Source organism: Phyllobates terribilis, unplaced genomic scaffold (assembly GCF_046119375.1).
Source record: "Phyllobates terribilis strain yellow unplaced genomic scaffold, ASM4611937v1 Scaffold_200__1_contigs__length_3551848, whole genome shotgun sequence".
In the NCBI taxonomy this organism is placed as follows: Eukaryota; Metazoa; Chordata; class Amphibia; order Anura; family Dendrobatidae; genus Phyllobates; species Phyllobates terribilis.
This window is the reverse complement of record NW_027362960.1, coordinates 2,067,155-2,086,279: the sequence shown is the minus strand read 5'-3', so window position 1 is coordinate 2,086,279 and position 19,125 is coordinate 2,067,155. Positions and strand designations below refer to the sequence as shown.

Below are 19,125 nucleotides of genomic sequence, written 5' to 3'. Positions count from 1 at the left end.
TGCTCTCCCCAGCCTCCTCTCATTGCTCTCCCCTGCCCCCTTTCATTGCTCTCCCCAGTCTCCTCTCATTGCTCTCCCCAGCCTTCTCTCATTGCTCTCCCCAGCTCCTCTCATTGCTCTTCCCAGCCTCCCCTCAATGCTCTCCCCAGCCTCCTCTCATTGCTCTCCCCAGCTTCCCCAGTTTGTTAAAAAAATAAAAAACACAACTTACCTCAGCTCGCTCCCCTGCACCTCCTCGTCTCCGGTAACTTCCTCCCTGACACACAGGCTCACACCAAATGATGACGTCATCAAGCAGCGCGGGCCTGTGTCAGGGAGGAAGCACAGGGCAGGAAGCAGAAAACGGATCTCTGCAGCTCTGCTGCCATTTTCCTCCTGTCAGCAGCGGAGCTGCAGGGATCGCTCCATGCCCACCACATATGATGATGGCAATCTGGCCATGGGGCTCCGAGAAGCAGGCCAGATTACCCTCATTATCAGCCGCCCGGCAAGGGCCCCCCTGCACCGTCGTGCCCCGATGCAGTTGCACCGGCTGCACCAGCAGTAGGTGCACACCTGGTCAGGACTGTCCATTAATTGAGGTAAGTCGGTTATTCTACCATTTGATGATATCCCTAATTTGAGCATTTTAGAACATACACGAATACAAACGGTTGAGAAATTCAAATACCGGGTACAAGAATAACAAAAAGAACTCCGGATTACATTCCACTGAATCTGTATCTTCTTCTGGAAAAGTTTAACCCTTTCGCGCCAGAGCCGGTTTTCGCCTTCGTGACCGGGCCAATTTTTTCAATTCTGACCACTGTCACTTTATGAGGTAATAGCTCTGGAACTCTTCAACCGATTCCCCTGATTCTGAGACTGTTTTTTCGTGACATCTTGTACTTCATGATAGTGGCAAAATTTCTTCGATATGACTTGCGTTTATTTGTGAAAAAATCTGAAATTTGGCGAAAATTTAGCAATTTTCAAACTTTGAATTTTCATGCCCATAAATCAGAGAGATATGTCACACAAAATAGTTAATAAATAACATTTACCACTTGTCTACTTTACATCAGCACCAATTTTTTTTTATTAGGAAGTTATAAGGGTTAAAAGTTAACAACTGATTTCTCATTTTTCCAACAAAATTTACAAAACCATTTTTTCAGGGACCACATCTTATTTGAAGGGACTTTGAGAGGCCTTTATGACAGAAAATACCCAAAAGTTGACACCATTCTAACAACTTCACCCCTCAAGGTGCTCAAAACCACATTTAAGAAGTTTATTAACCATTTAGGTGCTTCACAGGAATTTTTGGAATGTGGAAGAAAACAATGAACATTTAACTTTTTTTCACACAAATGTTACTTTAGACACAAATTTTTTTATTTTCGCATGGGTAACAGGAAAAATGGACTACCAATTTGTAGTACAATTTCTCCTGAGCACACCAATACCCCATGTGAGGGAAAACCACTGTTTGGGTGCACGGCAAGAATCGGTAGGGAAGGAGCGCCATTTGACTTTTTGCTCCTCAGGGAACTTATCTAGATGTGTGGTGAGCACCTTGAACACCCAGGTGCTTCACAGAAGTTTATAATATTGAGCCGTAAAAATAAAATTTTCACATTTTTCCCACAAAAATGTTTTTCAGTCACCAATTTGCATTATCATAATAGTAATGGAAGAAATTGCACCATGAAATTTGTTGTGCAATTTCTCCTGAGTGCACCGATATCCTATATATGAGGGAAAACCACTGTTTGGGCGCACTGCAGGGTTCGGAAGGGAAGGAGCGCCATTTGACTTTTTGAATGTAAAATTTGCTTGAATAATTAACGGACGCCATGTCGCATTAGGGGAGCTCCTGATGTGCCTAAACAGAGGAACCCCCCCACAAGTGACACCATTCTGGAAACTAGACCCCTCAAGGAACTTATCTAGATGTGTGGTGAGCACTCTTTCCACATAAATGATCTTTTAGCCCCAAATTTTTTATTTTTACAAAGGAGTGCTATGTTGGCTGGGATAGGTTGCAGACACCGTGTCACATTTGAAGAGTCGCTGACATGCCGAAACAGCAGGAACCCCCACAAGTGACCCCATTTTGTAAACTATACCTCTCAAGGAATTTATCTAGGGAAGTAGTGAGTATTTTTACATTTTTAAAGTCATACCATTGGCAGTGAAGAAAAAATAATTATATTTTTTACCACAAAAAAAATGTTTAAGCCTCATATTTTACATTTTCACACAGGGCAATGGGTAAATATGGTGCCGAAATGTGTCACACAATTTCTTCTATACAGAGCCCCTAAGTGCAAGAAAAACAGAATCCACCCTCAAGTGACCCCATTTTGGAAACTATACCCCTTTGGGAATTTACCTACAGGTGTAGGGACAAATGGGTGTTTTCCAGAAACAAGCAGCATTGGATGTTGCTGAGTGAAAATTTCAAACTGCCGTTGAAGTGACCACTAAGTTGTAGTGTCCAGTACATTGTGCCCACTATACATACCAGGATGGGGTTGAGGGGGGCCATACATATCAGAATAGAGATGAGGGGTACCATGCATACCAGGATAGGGATGCGGGGTACCATGCATATCAGGATGTGGGATGGGGTGCCATTCATACCAGAATGAGGGATGGGGTGCCATGCATACCAGGATGAGGGGTACCATACATATCAGGATAGGGATGAGGGGTACCAAACATACCAGGATGAGGGATGGGGTGCCATGCATACCAGGATTGGGGCATGTGGGGTGCAATGCATACCAGGATAGCGATAAAGGGTACCATACATACCAGGATGAGGGATGGGGTGCCATACACTCCAGGATTGGGGATGAGGGAGCCATGCATACTAAGATTGGGATGAGGGGTGCCATGTATACCAGATTTGGGATAAAAGTGAGGGGTGCCATGTATACCAGATTTGGGATAAAAGTTGCCATGAATACCAGGATTGGGGATGAGGGGGCCATGCATACCAGGATGAGGGATGGGGTGCCATGCATACCAGGATGAGGGATGGGGTGCCATGCATGGCAGGATTGGGGATGGATGAGTGGTGCCATGCATACCAGGATTGGTGATGAGGCAGCCATGCATACCAGGATGAGGGATGGGGTGCCGTGCATACCAGGATTGGGATGTTTTGTCAAAAAAAAACTTAATGAAAAAATCTCTATAAAAATTTATTGGATTAAAAAAAAAGAATAGGAAAAAGGCTTCTCCCCTGTGTAAGTTCTCTGGTGCTGAACCAAACCTGATTTCTGGTTAAAACATTTCCCACATTCTGAACATGAAAAAGGCTTCTCCCCTGTGTGGGTTCTCTGGTGTTTATTAAGATGTGCTTTCTGGTTAAAACATTTCCCACATTCTGAACATGAAAAAGGCTTGTTCCCTGTGTGGGTTCTGTGGTGCTTAATCAAATCGGATTTCTGGCTAAAACATTTCCCACACTCTAAACAGACAAATGGCTTCTCCCCTGTGTGAGTTCTCTGGTGGTTATTAAGATGCGCTTTCCGGTTAAAACATTTCCCACATTCTGAACATGAAAAAGGCTTCTCCCCTGTGTGGGTTCTCTGGTGTTTATTAAGATGTGATATATGGTTAAAACATTTCCCACATTCTGAACATAAAAATGGCCTCTCCCCTGTGTGGGTTCTCTGGTGCGTAACCAAAACTGATTTTTGGTTAAAACATTTCCCACATTCTGAACAGGAAAAGGGCTTCTCCCCTGTGTAGGTTCTCTGGTGCTTAATCAAACTTGATTTCCTTGTAAAACATTTCCCACATTCTGAACAGGAAAAGGGCTTCTCCCTGTGTGGGTTCTCTTGTGACTTTCAAGAATCATTCTATGATTAAAACATTTCCACATTCTGAACAAGAAAAAGGCTACTCCCCTGTGTGAGTTCTCTTGTGTCTATCAAGAATCATTTTACGATTAAAACATTTCCCACATTCTAAACAGACAAATGGCTTCTCCCCTGTGTGAGTTCTCTGGTGGTTATTAAGATGCGCTTTTCGGTTAAAACATTTCCCACATTCTGAACAAGAAAAAGGCTTCTCCCCTGTGTGAGTTCTCTTGTGGCTATCAAGAATCATTTTACGATTAAAACATTTCCCACATTCTGAGCATGAAAAGGGCTTCTCCCCTGTGTGAGTTCTCTTGTGTCTAAAAAGATCTGATTTCTGGATAAAACATTTCCCACATTCTGAACAGAAAAAAGGCTTCTCCCCTGTGTGAATTCTCTGGTGGCTATTAAGATGCGCTTTCTGGTTAAAACATTTCCCACACTCTGAACATGAAAAAGGCTTCTTCCCTGTGTGGGTTCTCTTGTGGCTATTAAGATGTGCTTTCTGGTTAAAACATTTCCCACATTCTGAACATGAAAAAGGCTTGTTCCCTGTATGGGTTCTGTGGTGCTTAATCAAATCTAATTTCTGGCTAAAACATTTCCCACACTCTAAACAGACAAATGGCTTCTCCCCTGTGTGAGTTCTCTGGTGGTTATTAAGATGCGCTTTCCGGTTAAAACATTTCCCACATTCTGAACATGAAAAAGGCTTCTCCCCTGTGTGAGTTCTCTGGTGATTAACAAAAACTGATTTCTGATTAAAACATTTTCCACATTTGGAGCAAAAAAATCTATTGTCCGCTGAGTGTTTTTTTTGATGTTTAAGAATAGACTTCTCGAAAGTAAAACTATTTCCATTTTCTGAAAGTGAAAAGGATTTCTTTGCTTTAGGAGCAGTTCGTTTTTTAATGCTTATTTTATTTTGATTTTCCTTAGTAGTTGGTAATGAATCAGAAGACAGGATGTGTTTCATAGAATTAGATGATAGATCTTTGCTTTGAAGGGATGATGGTATATCTGAAGTAATGGCATTCACTTCAATTGTATCCTGTGGGATCTCAAGATCATTCGATTTAAAAATCTCCTGTCCCTCTGATCTCCTGGTACAGTCATCTGCCAAGAAAAAAAACAATTATTCATTTTGAATAAAATATCCTTGAAATTTATATTTTTGAACATTTCTACTTAAAATGTCTAAACAAACACATCCCTGGGCTATATGGTAATCCAGGGAAATGAAGAGATATATGCTCAAGTTTAAAAATCTATTTTATTACACACAAATCTAAAAAATAGAGGAATATTTAAACTTGAGCATATATTTCTTCATTTTCCTGGACTAGCATGTAGCCCAGGGATCTGTTTGTTTAGACTGATTTAGAAGTGGTATGCAATCTTTATTTATTTTTCTATGGGATTCTTGTGTTAATTGTACTTAAAATGTCTGTAGAAATGGCAAGTTATTGATAGAATGATAGTTCACAGTCTAATAGAAAACCTCATAGGATGAACCAGTAGAGTGTGGTGTCCAACTGTTTGTTCTTTTAGCCTCCAAAATATGGAACATGGTTTCCATAAACCAATCCAGCAATATCTGCTTTTCCGAAGTCAAATCTCACCATCGCTTCTGAGCCTTGCAGTGTGCCCAAACCACATTCAGCATCCATGTATTTGGCATTACTATAGTGAGAAGAACCCACTTAATTTACAGTGTATGTGTCCTGGAGCACAATCTGGGCACTATGTGTTGGGTAATCAAATGGCCAATATGCAATTTTTATGCTCCAGCATCCAGTGCTAATTTTCGGAAAGTGCCTGTGTAGTCAAAATAATCACTACTCCTATAGATTAATTCACTGAGGTTGTAATTTCCAAAATAAAGTCACTTTATGGGGATTTCTACTGCCCTAGTTTTCTGACATTTTGTAATATTAGGGCTTCAGCAAATGGTGTGTCCCATCTCCTCTGGGATCTGGTCCTGCGACGTCTGCTTCTGTCACCAGGAGCCGCCTTAATCATTCTGCAGGCGGCGCTGGTGATGGGAGTAATTAGAGTATGGGGCTCGGTGGCTCTCGGCAATCTAAACTATCGTAAGGGACAATATTTTCTGTCAGATGAGTTTCAAGAAGAAATATTAGACATTCAAAGACAATTTTTTAGAATAGTGCAGAGCTGAGTTGTCTTAAATTTAGATCTCGGGCATTTGGAAGAGGCAATGGAGATCTTTTTGAAAGGCTACCAGGGAGTTACAGAGTCACATAAGTGAGGAAGGCCGATCCCAATACAATGAAACTATCATACAGAATGAGCCTGTAAAAAAAAGAAAGAATATAAAAACATGTAACATCCCCAACAACAACGTGTTATGATCTGCAACAAGTACTAAGGAAAGAAGGGGAAAGCTTTCCCTACAATAAGACTAAGCTGAATCCCTACGATATAGCGGGCTGCCTGTTCCTAGCGAACGGACCCACCTTAGTCCTAGGCTAGTCTGAATGGAGACCTATAGAATAAAGGTAAGGGGTCCCTAAAAGAACTAAGGACTGGAACAAAAATGGGACACCTCCTGAACAGAGAAAGTTGTTGCAGAACACAAAAAGATAAACTGACAAAAAGGTACTAGAGGTCCCAAAAGGACCAAGCAAACTGACAGAGATAGGCACAGAAGCACCTGGCCAGCAAAACAGTCAAAAAACAATGAAGTCCACCACAGCCAAAAGGGCGGAGTTGGAATATAAAGGCAGATGGTCACGTGACCGCAAAACACAAGATGGAAAAAACAAACAGGAGGGATCTAACACAACGTATGTATGAAGGGAGAAATCCAACACTAAACTGGAGTTGCACTCATTTATGATAAACCATTGGAGCTACGATGAATTCTGACCAGAAGAGTAGAGAAAGTATTAGCGACCCCATTTCAAGAGAGATTGTGCAGTAATCTGAATTCCTTAGGATTGAAAACATAATGGAATTTATGACGTGGAGTGAATCCATGAAACCAGGGTTCGAGCCATGCCAACACATCTCCTGCAGGCGTGAATAAATGTATATTACAGCCATCAGCCACGCACAGCTTACAGATATATCATGGCTCAGGTGTAATGTTTTCTGTGTAGGTTATCGCTATCCTGTTTGAAGTTAGTTGGTTTTAAAAGAAATTGAAAAGTCAGGATAAAGGGAAACTGTTGTTATTGTACAGTGTCTTGTAGGTACCATATGAGGACATTCAGCAGCACAGAGGGGAGAGAAGGTAGATTCATCCAATAAGATATCAGGGATCTAGGAAGCCAACAGCATCATTACCCTCCACTTTCTCTTACAGACCCATCATAATATTTTTCTTCAAGTGATTTTCTAACTTGTCAGCACATTCTACATACGCTGTCATTTGGCTTTGTAGTTTACAGATTTGGGCAGGTAACGAACAGTGTCTTCTAATCCCAGGGGGTAGGTAGATCCTCCAGGTTGTAAGTTCTATAGAAAAGGGCTTTCACGATTTCACAAAGTAATTTGAACATTTTCAGATAAAGGAGAATGTTGTGGTCGAGCGGCAAAATGGTGATCACACGATTGTGATACGGCCGAACTACACCACCGATAAAGCCGCCACAGCGGGTGACTGAGAAGAATCTGTAACTTCTTTGCATTTAGTGGTTACTACTCACCTGGGTAGTCATATGTAGGAATCTCTTCTTTACAGCACTTATCACCCGTCACATTTGTCTCTGTAGTATTAATATGGGTCTGATCTTCACTCTGGAACAAATATTATAAAAGTCAGATGGAGAAGTCCCATCTATGATCCGCTCTAATCCCGTCATCTCCACCGTTCTCATTACACAAATATAAATACTGGTGGATAAAACAAGACTGAGCACAAAACCTTCACAGCCGTCTACACATCATAGGGGAGATCTCATGACACCTTCTCTCCATCTACCTGATGATCCTGAGGAACATTGGGATATTCTTGTTTACAGTCCTGTGGAAGAAGAGGACAGGGCCATCTCTCTGGTGTTGTCCTCTTACTGGATCGATCTGGAGGAAACACATACAGGGACTGAATTAATTATTTTCATACAGATAATTGTAGGCCGTGTGTATTTAGTCCTGTCATTTACCTGGTGTTGTGAGAGGCTGGGGAATCTCCATCATGACATCCCTGTACAGATCTTTGTGTCCTTCTAAATACTCCCACTCCTCCATGGAGAAATAGACGGCGACATCCTGACACCTTATAGGAACCTGACACATACATTGATACCGTCATCTCCCCGATCCCTTCTTAGCGTTACTGTATAATGTCCCAGCATTCCCAGTAATGTCACCTCTCCAATCAGAAGCTCAATCATCTTGTAGGTGAGTTCTAGGATCTTCTGGTCATTGATATCCTCATGTATCATGGGGTGAGGTGGAGGCCCCGTGATTAGTCTCAGGGGTTTTCCCCATCCCTCAGACACAGGGTCCTGACAGCACTCACTAGAGGTCTTCTTCACTACTGTGTAATCCTGGTTATGGAGAGACACATTAATAAATCTCACTACAGACATTTCCAGAGTCCTCACCTCTCCAGTTCTGTTCATCTGTTATTCCCATAGATAAGAATGATGTGACGTCATCAGAATCTCTCACCTCTCCAGTAAGCCGGAAGAGGATCTCTAGGGTGAGGTGTAATATCCTCTCCGCCATCTTGTCCCTGTCCATATCCATCTTCGATGGATAAATCAGGAAAATATTCTTATATAGAAGATCTCCACTGAGAGGATTCGGTGTTGTAGATACCTGAATGAGTAGAAGATAAAAATCCTGTTGGTATAATACAACTATTGGAGATAATGAGGGGAAACATATAAGGATATTTATTATTTTACAGTATTTAGTTTTCTTCTTTACATCTAGTAATAAAACCTTTATATTTTAGGCCACAGACAACAAGCAATTTCTTCCTCGGAGTCTGCAGCTGAATACGTTTCTCATAGACTTATCTTCCATACCACTAATTCTCGTCTCATTTTCCGACACTGGAATTGGCATCAGCAATACTGCAGGAGATATTCATTACACGTGACATGAGAAATAACTACATGATGAGGCAACATCTTCTACTACAGCTCTAAAAACATATTTAGCCACAAACCGTCATTGAACACATCACCACCGGCTGTCTGTATGAATGTTTCCCATCTTCCCCAGACTGTAATCTTCTATCAAGTTACAGCTCATGTCTGATTCACACACAGAAGTTTGAAGCTTTTATAAAAGCTGTTTTGATTGCACAAACACCGCGGACAGCAATTATTTGATACCAAAGTCTACGTGTACAGTGTATTATGAAGTTTATTTCTGGCCTTAGGCTTTCCAATATTACAAGAGAAAAAAAAAAAGCAGATATTAAAATGTTTCAAAAGAAAATTGTCACCAACAATTCTTGTAAAAAGAAAAAACATGCAAAAAGCAGAAAACACATGTTATTATTTCTTAACACGTTAAACATTTTTTGGGGTTTTTGTTTTTATATGAACTCTTTTGGGCACCAGAACATACATGTACACAGCAAGGATGGCACAGATGCGGCTGCAACAAAATCCCTGGCAGCTTAACCACTTGCTCCTGCAAAAAGCAAACATGGCATCTAACTAGACAGAGTTCGGCCCAATGCCCCTTCTTCCCCAAATGCTCAATAGTATGGGGCTGCCTAGTTCCTACAATACTTAAATGCTTAATAATGGTTTCTGGGCCTGCAATGTACGAAAGTCTATTAGGCCAGGCCAGAGGCAGAGTCCAATAAGTTACTTTTTAACGCCACCCTTAAATATTAGACTAAAGTTGCATGAAAGCACTGATTTTGGGGGTTTTGGTTGACTACAAATGCAGTCAGTCATACAGACCACAGGAAAGCTGGAATATTTGTGAGTATGGGGGAGTCAGGAGAGATAGCTGTCTGCCAAATGACCGTTCAGCCAAAACGTATCTCATCTGTATGGGGCCGTTACTATTACACTGACAAGTGATAATACATGGCACAACAGTAGTACAGTGCATCACCTGAGAAATAAAAGGCTTGTATGTTGTATGATCGCACTAATGAGAGTTGTTTAAAAAAGTTTATAAAAAAGGTTTAAAAAAAGTTTTAAAGTGAAACTATCACAGTTTTAGCAAAAATAAATATTCGTCACTATAGGGAAAACATGCATATAATGGGAAAATGAAGAGGGAGGTAAGCTCACTGTTTATTCAATGCACTTTGTCTGAAGATCACCCCATGGAACCGCCCTGGTCAGGGACATTTCAAGTAGAGAAAGGAGGAGAGATGAATTCTCCAGTATTGTCTATATTGTTAAAACCTCACATTTATTGTAAATTCATAAAAACTGTTGTGATGTTGTGATGGCATACCACCAAGTGCCCACATATGAAACCAATGCTTATTCATGGTTGGCAACATGTGAGTCTCTGTGATACTTTTATATCCTTCCCTTTCAAACACTTGGGTGTCCATTGATTACTGAGTACTTCTCAGACAATTTGACCCTGTACTGTATGGAAGAAAATGATAATTGTCACAGTTTCACCCCTCACTGTGTCTGGGATGCAGTTACTGACTGCTCAGCTGTCCAATCTTGTACAGGGGCGTGCTGGAGCTGTCGGTACTTTGATTGACAGCTCGGTGGTCCAATATGGTTGAAACATCCCTGGTGGCGTGCTTGCATGGTGCACCACCTCCCACCATGCAAGACCGCAATCTTACCTGTCAGTCCATGCTGCACTCTTTGCTCCATTACCTGCTGTGTCCATGTCTCTTGTCTGATTGCTTAGGGCGTCGGCGCGGCTTTCTGCTTGTTTCTTATAGCTACTGTGTGCACAGTCCTAATGCGTCCCCAGCCTATTGCTGTGAGTCACTGGATACTTAAACCCCCTCCACCCAGTAGGAGGTGCCTGAGCAACACTTTCACTCAGTTTGTCTTTTGCAACTGGGGTGCCAGGTCCTGTCCTGACTCTAGTCTGTCTGCCACCCTGGGGGCTGAGTATCCAGGGCCTTTTCCTGTACCTGTGACTTCTAGTCTGTTTCCGCCACCCTGGGGGCCGAGTACGCAGGGCCACTACCTGTATCTCTGACTTCTAGTCTGTTTCCGCCACCCTGGGGGCTGAGTTCCCAGGCTTCTTCCCGGTTCAGTTCCTGTCTGAACAGTGTCCTAGCCCGTTACTTATATCTATGTCCGTACCTTCCCTTTGCCTGCAGTGTCTGAACCTGCACCTAACTCCAACTTCTGTACTTCTGTTTGTGAGTTTTGTGTCCACTCGCTACTTCATTGTAAGTACCTTGTGTGTATCTGGTTCTGCTTGTCCCCTTTCCCTGCCTCCATATCTACCTCCTGTGTTCTAACCATCTTCCTGTATTTTCCAGTCTGTTCCATGTGAACAGAGCCCTGTCCTGTCTGCCTTCACCTTCTGCTCTGTTCTGCTTGTTCATCGCTCCGGTGGTTACGCTCTGCTCCGCTTGTCTACCGCACCTGCGGTTCTGTTCTGCTTGTTCACCGTGCCTGCGGTTTTGCTCTGCTCTGCTTGTTCACCGGGCCTGCGGTTTTGCTCCGCTCTGCTTGTTCACCGCGCCTGCGTTTTTGCTCCGCTCTGCTTGTTCACCGCGCCTACGGTTTTGCTCCGCTCTGCTTGTTCACCGCACCTGCGGTTGTGCTCCGCTCTGCTTGTTCACCGCACCTGCGGTTGTGCTCCGCTCTGCTTGTTCACTGCACCTGCGGTTGTGCTCCGCTCTGCTTGTTCACCGCACCTGTGGTTGTGCTCCGCTGTGCTTGTTCACTGCACCTGCGGTTGTGCTCCGCTCTGCTTGTTCACCGCACCTGCGGTTTTGCTCCGCTCTGCTTGTTCACCGCTCCTGCGGTATTGCTCCGCTCTGCTTGTTCACCGCACCTGCTGCGGTTTTGCTCCGCTTGTACACCGCACCTGCGGTTGTGCTCCACTCTGCTTGTTCACCGCACCTGCGGTTTTGCTCTGCTCTGCTTGTTCACCGCACCTGCGGTTTTGCTCCGCTTGTACAGGGGCGTGCTGAAGCTGTCGGCAGTGGCTGTGACGTTAGTACCCTCTGATGTACAGTTGGTCTCTCCGGAATCTGTATTAGACCTCGCTGATAAATTTTCTGGAGAGAAAGACCAGTTTAGGGTCTCCAGGGAGAGCTGTAGGTTATTTTTTACCCTGCGCCCCTGATCGTCAGGGGAAGAGTTCCAGCAGGTGGGAATAATCCTGTCCCTTCTGCAAGGGTGCCCTCAGACCTGGGCATTTTCCTTGTCCCCACAAGCCCCAGAACGGTTTTCTGTTGACACCTTCTTTGACAGTTTAGGACTGACATATGACGAACCCAAGAGGATCCAGGTCCCTGAGGCTAAGATCATAAACCTGGTTCAAGGCGTCGCACAGCTGAGGACTACTGTACTGAGTTCTGGCAGTGGTCCACTGCAGTTCTGTGGAACAATGCAGGTCTCAGGTGCCAGTTCCACAAAGGCCTTTCCAAAACCCTTAAGGACGCCCTGGTCCTCCATGAAGCTCCTTGTTCCCTGGCGGAAGCCATGACCCAGGCCATACGAATGGACTGTAGAATCCATGAGAGACATGAGGAACACCAAGCTGCCCATTATATATCCCCGGAGCAGGTCCATTTACCGGAGGTGGAGCCATTGGAGATTAAAGTTGCCAATCTTCGTGTTGTAGACGTAGACAAGATCTCAGACTGCCTGTACTGTGGTCTCTCTGGACATTTTCTCAAGAATTGCCCTACTCGCCCTCAGGCTAGCAAACCATCAGGAGAACGTCTGAGTGTGGGTGATGGCCGAGGAGGTCACCCAGACTCCCAGGTACCTTTTTCTTCTAAAGTACTGATAAATACAGTGTTATGCTTTGAGAACCAGGTGTTATCAACATTGGCTTTCATTGACTGTGGGTCTGCTGCTAACTTTATTGATTCGGGACTGGTTCGGAAGTTAGGGTTAGGGACAGTTAGTTTAGAAAGACCCATGCAAATCTTCGCCCTTGACAAGACACCATTATCTAGGAATTTGATCAAGAAGGTAACAGTGGATTTCACACTTCAAGTGGGAGCACTCCACTTTGAATCCTTCTCATGTTTTGTGTTGGATAATTTACCTGTTGGGTTGGTACTAGGGCTTCCATGGTTGCAGATTCACAATCCTGTTATTGATTGGTGTCAGAGGGAGATTGTTAAATGTGGCCCTAATTGTTGCAAGAAATCGCTAAAAACTGTACAAATATGCTCCTCTAGTCTGAAGGGTCTGCCGGGGTACCTGAAGGACTTTGGAGATGTGTTCTTGGAGAAAGAGACGGAGATACTACCTCCCCATCATCCTTATGATTGTGCTATTGATCTTATTCCTTGTGCCAAATTGCCTAAAGCTCTCCTTTACAATTTGTCTGGGTCTGAATGGGCAAGAATATGCTAACAAAAGTTTATGGAAGGGTCATATCTGTCCTTCCTCCTCTCTGGTAGCTGCTGCTTTTTTCTATGTATAAAAGAAAGATGGGGGTCTCCGTCCTTGCCTTGATTTCCGAGAACTCAACAAAATCATGGTTAAAAATACGTACCCACTTCCACTCATCCACAACCTATATAATCAGCTTCTGGGGGCCATGGTGTTCTCTAAACTTGATCTTAGAGGGGCTTACAATTTGATACGCATCCGGGAGGGTGATTAGTGGAAAACAGCGTTTTTAAGGTCTGAGGGTCTGTTTGAAAACCTTGTCATTAGTGTTGAGCGAATTTGTTCAGCATTTCGGAGCCAATTTTTTGGCGCGAACAAGTCGGGACCCTGCACACGAACACAAATTTTAAATGCCAAACAAGTTAGCTCAACACTACTTGTCATGCCATTTGGGTTATTAAATGCACATGTCCCTGTTGTGTTACAAAGATTAAGGGAGAACTCTTTGTGTGCTAAATTAGAGAAATGTGTTTTTGGAAGGTACAGGCCATAATTGACTGGGTTCAGCTTTGTGATCTCAAGCCTTTGGAGCATTTTGTGGGATTCGCCAACTATTATAAGAAATTTATCAAGGGGTTTTCTCAGATTGTGTAACCTCTTACTGACCTTACATGTAAGGGGGCAAATCTCAAGGTGTGGTCACAGAGTGCTATCAGGGCTTTTGAAACATGAAAAGAGTGTTTCATGGCTCTTCCCATTCTGATCTAACCGGATCTCAAAGAGCCATTCATTGTAGAGGTGGATGCTTCGGAGGTCGGAGTGGGGGCGGTTTTGTCGCAGGGGTCCAAAACTCTGACTAACTTGCGTCCATGGGCTTTTTTGTCTAAAAAATTTTCGCCGGCGGAAAGAAGTTATGATGTTGGGAATCGTGAGTTACTTTCTGTAAAATTAGCCTTTGAGGAATGGAGGCATTTTTTGGAGGAGCGGTTCATCCAGTTACTGTGGTCACTGATCAGAAGAATCTAGCTTACATTGAATCAGCTAAAAGATAAACTCCCGCAGAGGCATTACATTCAGACCGGGGTCTAAGAATGTGAAAGCTGACGCATTATCTCGTAGTCTCAATTCAGTTTCACCTCCAGTACCCCCATCCTCCATAATTCCTCAGGGTATTGTAGTTTCTATGGTAACCTCAGAATTGGAAAAGGAGATCCATAACGCCCAATCATTGGCTTCTCCGGACACTCCAGGATCTAAATCATTTGTGCCTGTGTACCTAAGATTGTGTGTGTTACAAGAATTTCATGATTCCGTCTTAAGTGGTCATCCTGGGGTTACTGCTACATGGAAAGCCATTGCCAGACTTTTTTGGTGGCTGTCCATGCAGAATGATATCAAAGAGCAGCTATATTGCAGGCACCAAGGTTGTGCAGCATCCCTCAACCCCAAGGACGCTGCACAACCTTGGTGCCAGCAATATAGCTGCTCTGTGGTATGTTTATCATCTTGTTACACCATGTTTTGCATTTTGCACTGTTAGGATATCTTTAACTCACAGCTTCCACTTTAGCACTTTATGGAAGTATAGTATTAATTTTATACCATATACATATAATATTAGGCATATATATGCAGTGGTTGATCCCTCATAGCATGGAGGTGCTTTTTATCTCTTTTCTATTTTGTGTCTGTGTATTTTATTAATAAAAATTTAATGTTTGCTGAATTAAATTTGGTCTCTGACTAATTTATCAGATTCTGGACCAAATTATTTGATATTTTTGGAAGGAATAAGTCATGTGCTAGACCTTTGTACTGACCACACATATATTTATACCTGTAGATGAGATCCCCTCTGAGGCGTCGTTTTTCTAAGCTAAACAAGCTCAACTTTTTCAACCTCTCATCATATGAGAGGTCTACCATCCTACAGTGCTGGCCAAAAGTATTGGCACCCCTGCAATTCTGTCAGATAATACTCAGTTTCTTCCTGAAAATGATTGCAATCAGAAATTCTTTGGTATTATTCTCTTCATTTAATTTGTCTTCAATGAAAAAAACACAAAAAGAATTGTCCTAAAGCCAAATTGGATATAATTCCACACCAAACCTAAGAAAGGGGGGGTGGACAAAAGTATTGGCACCCTTTGAAAAATCATGTGATGCTTCTCTAATTCGTGTAATTAACAGCACCTGTAACTTACCTGTGGCACCTAACAGGTGTTGGCAATAACTAAATCACACTTGCAGCCAGTTAACATGGATTAAAGTTGACTCAACCTCTGTCCTGTGTCCTTGTGTGTACCACACTGAGCATGGAGAAAAGAAAGAAGACCAAAGAACTGTCTGAGGACTTGAGAAACCAAATTGTGAGGAAGCATGAGCAATCTCAAGGCTACAAGTCCATCTCCAAAGACCTGAATGTTCCTGTGTCTTCCGTGCGCAGTGTCATCAAGAAGTTTAAAGCCCATGGCACTGTGGCTAACCTCCCTAGATGTGGACGGAAAAGAAAAATTGACGAGAGATTTCAACGCAAGATTGTGCAGATGGTGGATAAAGAACCTCGACTAACATCCAAACAAGTTCAAGCTGCCCTGCAGTCCGAGGGTACAACAGTGTCAACCCGTACTATCCGTCGACGTCTGAATGAAAAGGGACTGTATGGTAGGATACCCAGGAAGACCCCACTTCTTACCCTGAGACATAAAAAAGCCAGGCTGGAGTTTGCCAAAACTTACCTGAGAAAGCCTAAAACGTTTTGGAAGAATGTTCTCTGGTCAGATGAGACAAAAGTAGAGCTTTTTGGGAAAAAGCATCAACATAGCGTGTACAGGAAAAAAAAAAGAGGCATTCAAAGAAAAGAACACGGTCCCTACAGTCAAACATGGCGGAGGTTCCCTGATGTTTTGGGGTTGCTTTGCTGCCTCTGGCACTGGACTGCTTGACCGTGTGCATGGCATTATGAAGTCTGAAGACTACCAAAACATTTTGCAGCATAATGTAGGGCCCAGTGTGAGAAAGCTGGGTATCCCTCAGAGGTCATGGGTCTTCCAGCAGGACAATGACCCAAAACACACTTCCAAAAGCACTATAAAATGGTTTTAGAGAAAGCACTGGAGACTTCTAAGGTGGCCAGCAATGAGTCCAGACCTAAATCCCATAGAACACCTGTGGAGAGTCTCAAAATGGCAGTTTGGAGAAGGCACCCTTCAAATATCAGGGACCTGGAGCAGTTTGCCAAAGAAGAGTGGTCTACAATTCCAGCAGAGCATTGTAAGAAACTCATTGATGGTTACCGGAAGCGGTTGTTCGCAGTTATTTTGGCTAAAGGTTGTGCAACCAAGTATTAGGCTGAGGGTGCCAATACTTTTGTCCGGCCCTTTTTTGGAGTTTTGTGTGAAATGATCAATGATTTGATTTTTGCTTCATTCTCTTTTGTGTTTTTTCCTTGCAAGCAAATTAAATAAAGAGAATAAGAGCAAAGAATTTGTGATTGCAATCATTTTCAGGAAGAAACTGAGTATTATCTGACAGAATTGCAGGGGTGCCCATACATTTGGCCAGCACTGTATATAATAATCTAGTTGCTGCCTTTGAACTGACTCTAACTTCTGAATATCCTTTTTAAAATGTGGAGCCCAAAACTGGATCCCATATTCCAGATGTGGCCTCACCAGTGATTTATAAAGGGGTAACAATACGTTGGGATTGCAGGATTTTATTTCTCTTTTTATACACCCTAAAATCTTGTTTGCTTTTGCGGCTGCTGCTTGACATTGAGCACTGCTGCTCAGCTTACTTGTAACTAGAATACCCAAATCCTTCTCCTGTTCTGTAGTCCCGAGTATACTCCCACTTAATGTATATGCAGCATTAGGATTACTACATCCTAGGTGCATTACTCTACATTTATCTACATTAAACCTCATCTGCCAAGTGTTTGCCCTTTCAGTCATCTTATCCAGATCGTTCTGCAATATCGTAATGTCAAGATCAGATTTTAATATCCTACATAGTTTGGTGTCGTCAGCAAAAACTGACACTTAACTCTCAATCCCATCCCCAAGGTCATTAATAAAGAGGTTAAAGAGAATTGGTCCTAGCACAGATCCCTGTAGCACCCCACTGCTGACTATGTCCTATTTAGAGACTGTACCATTTATGACGACTCTTTGTTTCCTATCATTTAGCCAATTCCTCACCCATCTTCATATAGTTCCCCCAAGTCATTGCTTCTGTAGCTTCAGTATATGTGATACAGTATCAAATGCCTTTGCAAAGTCCAGGTAAATCACATCAGCCGCATTACCAACATCCAGATTTGCACTTATCCCCTCATAGAACCCCAACATGTTGGTTAGACACAACCTATTTTTCATGAATCCGTGCTGATTATCATTTATTATATTATTCTCTGCAATATATCTCTGCAGGTCATCCCTTATGATGCCCTCAAAAACTATGCACACTACTGATGTCAGACTTACTGGACGGTAGTTACCTGGATCCACCTTCTTACCTTTCTTAAATATCGGTACCACATTAGCTATCCTCCAATCCTGTGGCACTACCCCTGTTACAAGAGTGTCTAAGAATACGAGATGCAGCGGTTTGTCAATTACTGAGCTCAATTCCCTCAGTATCCGTGGATGAATACCATCTGGTCCAGGGGATTTGACAATGTTTAATTTGCTCAGACGCAGGTGTACTTCTTTTGTGTTAAACTAGTTATATTAGGAGGTGAACTTTGATTTTTGCCCTCTTGAAAGAACCCTGAAACAGACTGTTTGAAGGTGAACACGTATGAAAAGTGTCTGCTTAATATCTCAGCCTTTTCTTTGTCCTCTATAATTATCTTGTTATTATTGTCTTTTAAGGGGCCAATACCATCTGATTTACTCTTTTTGGCATTGATGTATGTATAACATTTTTGGGAATTTAATGTCCCTGTCAATTTGTTTCTCTGTAGATAATTTTGCTAGGTTGATTTCTTTTTACATTTCTTATTTAGGTCTTTATACTACTGAAATGCTATTTCTATATTCTTGGCCTTCAAGATTTTGAATGCCCTTTGTTTTTGTCTTATTAAAATTTGTACTGTCTTATTTATCGATAATGGTTTCTTTTTATTCCTGGTTCCTTTTTATTCCAGGGTATAAATTTTCTACAGGAATCTAGTAATATTTCCTTAAACATGCCCCATTTATATTCCGTATCCCCAGTTACCATGATATGGTCCCAGTCTACACAATTAAGCTCTTCTCTTTATTTGTTGAAAGGCTTTCCTAAAGTTCCAGGTTTTAGCATTTTCGTTTTGAAATGTTTTATTAAATATTACATTGAAACTTATCATATTATGGTCGCTGTTTCCCAGATGCTCCCGGACCTATAGATTGTATCTGGTCTATTTGACAGCACCAGATCCAGCAGATTACCTCCCCTGGTTGGTTCATCTACCAACTAAGAGAGGTAATTGTCCTGAACTGTGGATAAGAATTTGTAGCTTTTAGTACAACTGGAAGATTCTATGTCCCATTGGAAATCTGTATAGTTAAAATCCCCCATAATAAGGACCCTATTATTATTTGCTGCATTTTTAATTTGTTCCAATATTTCGTCCTCTAGAAGTTCAGCTATATTAGGAGGCTTGTAACAAACTCCACTTAGCAGCTTTCCAGTATTGCCATCCCCATGTACATTTACCCAAATTGACTCTACATTGTCGCAGCTTCTCCCAATGTTGTCATTGAGCACAGTTTTTAAGTTGGATCTTACGAAAATACACATCCCTCCACCATTTTTGTCTTTCCTGTCCT

The 19,125-nt window shown here is 42.4% G+C and overlaps 1 protein-coding gene across 1 annotated transcript in view; it reads right to left on the bottom strand.

The window, feature by feature from the left end:
* Positions 1–1,259: 1,259 nt before the first annotated feature.
* The window catches only part of LOC141213607 (uncharacterized), a 124,202-nt gene continuing 106,336 nt past the window's right edge, over positions 1,260–19,125 (bottom strand). The window contains exons 4-10 of the mRNA XM_073665215.1: positions 8,496–8,645; positions 8,192–8,371; positions 7,985–8,108; positions 7,804–7,901; positions 7,529–7,619; positions 3,976–4,973; positions 1,260–3,815 (exon numbers count right to left, since the gene is read on the bottom strand). Of these exons, the coding sequence (XP_073521316.1) occupies positions 3,195–3,815; positions 3,976–4,973; positions 7,529–7,619; positions 7,804–7,901; positions 7,985–8,108; positions 8,192–8,371; positions 8,496–8,645 (2,262 nt within the window). The 3' untranslated portion in view covers positions 1,260–3,194. The remainder of the gene's footprint in view (positions 3,816–3,975; positions 4,974–7,528; positions 7,620–7,803; positions 7,902–7,984; positions 8,109–8,191; positions 8,372–8,495; positions 8,646–19,125) is intronic.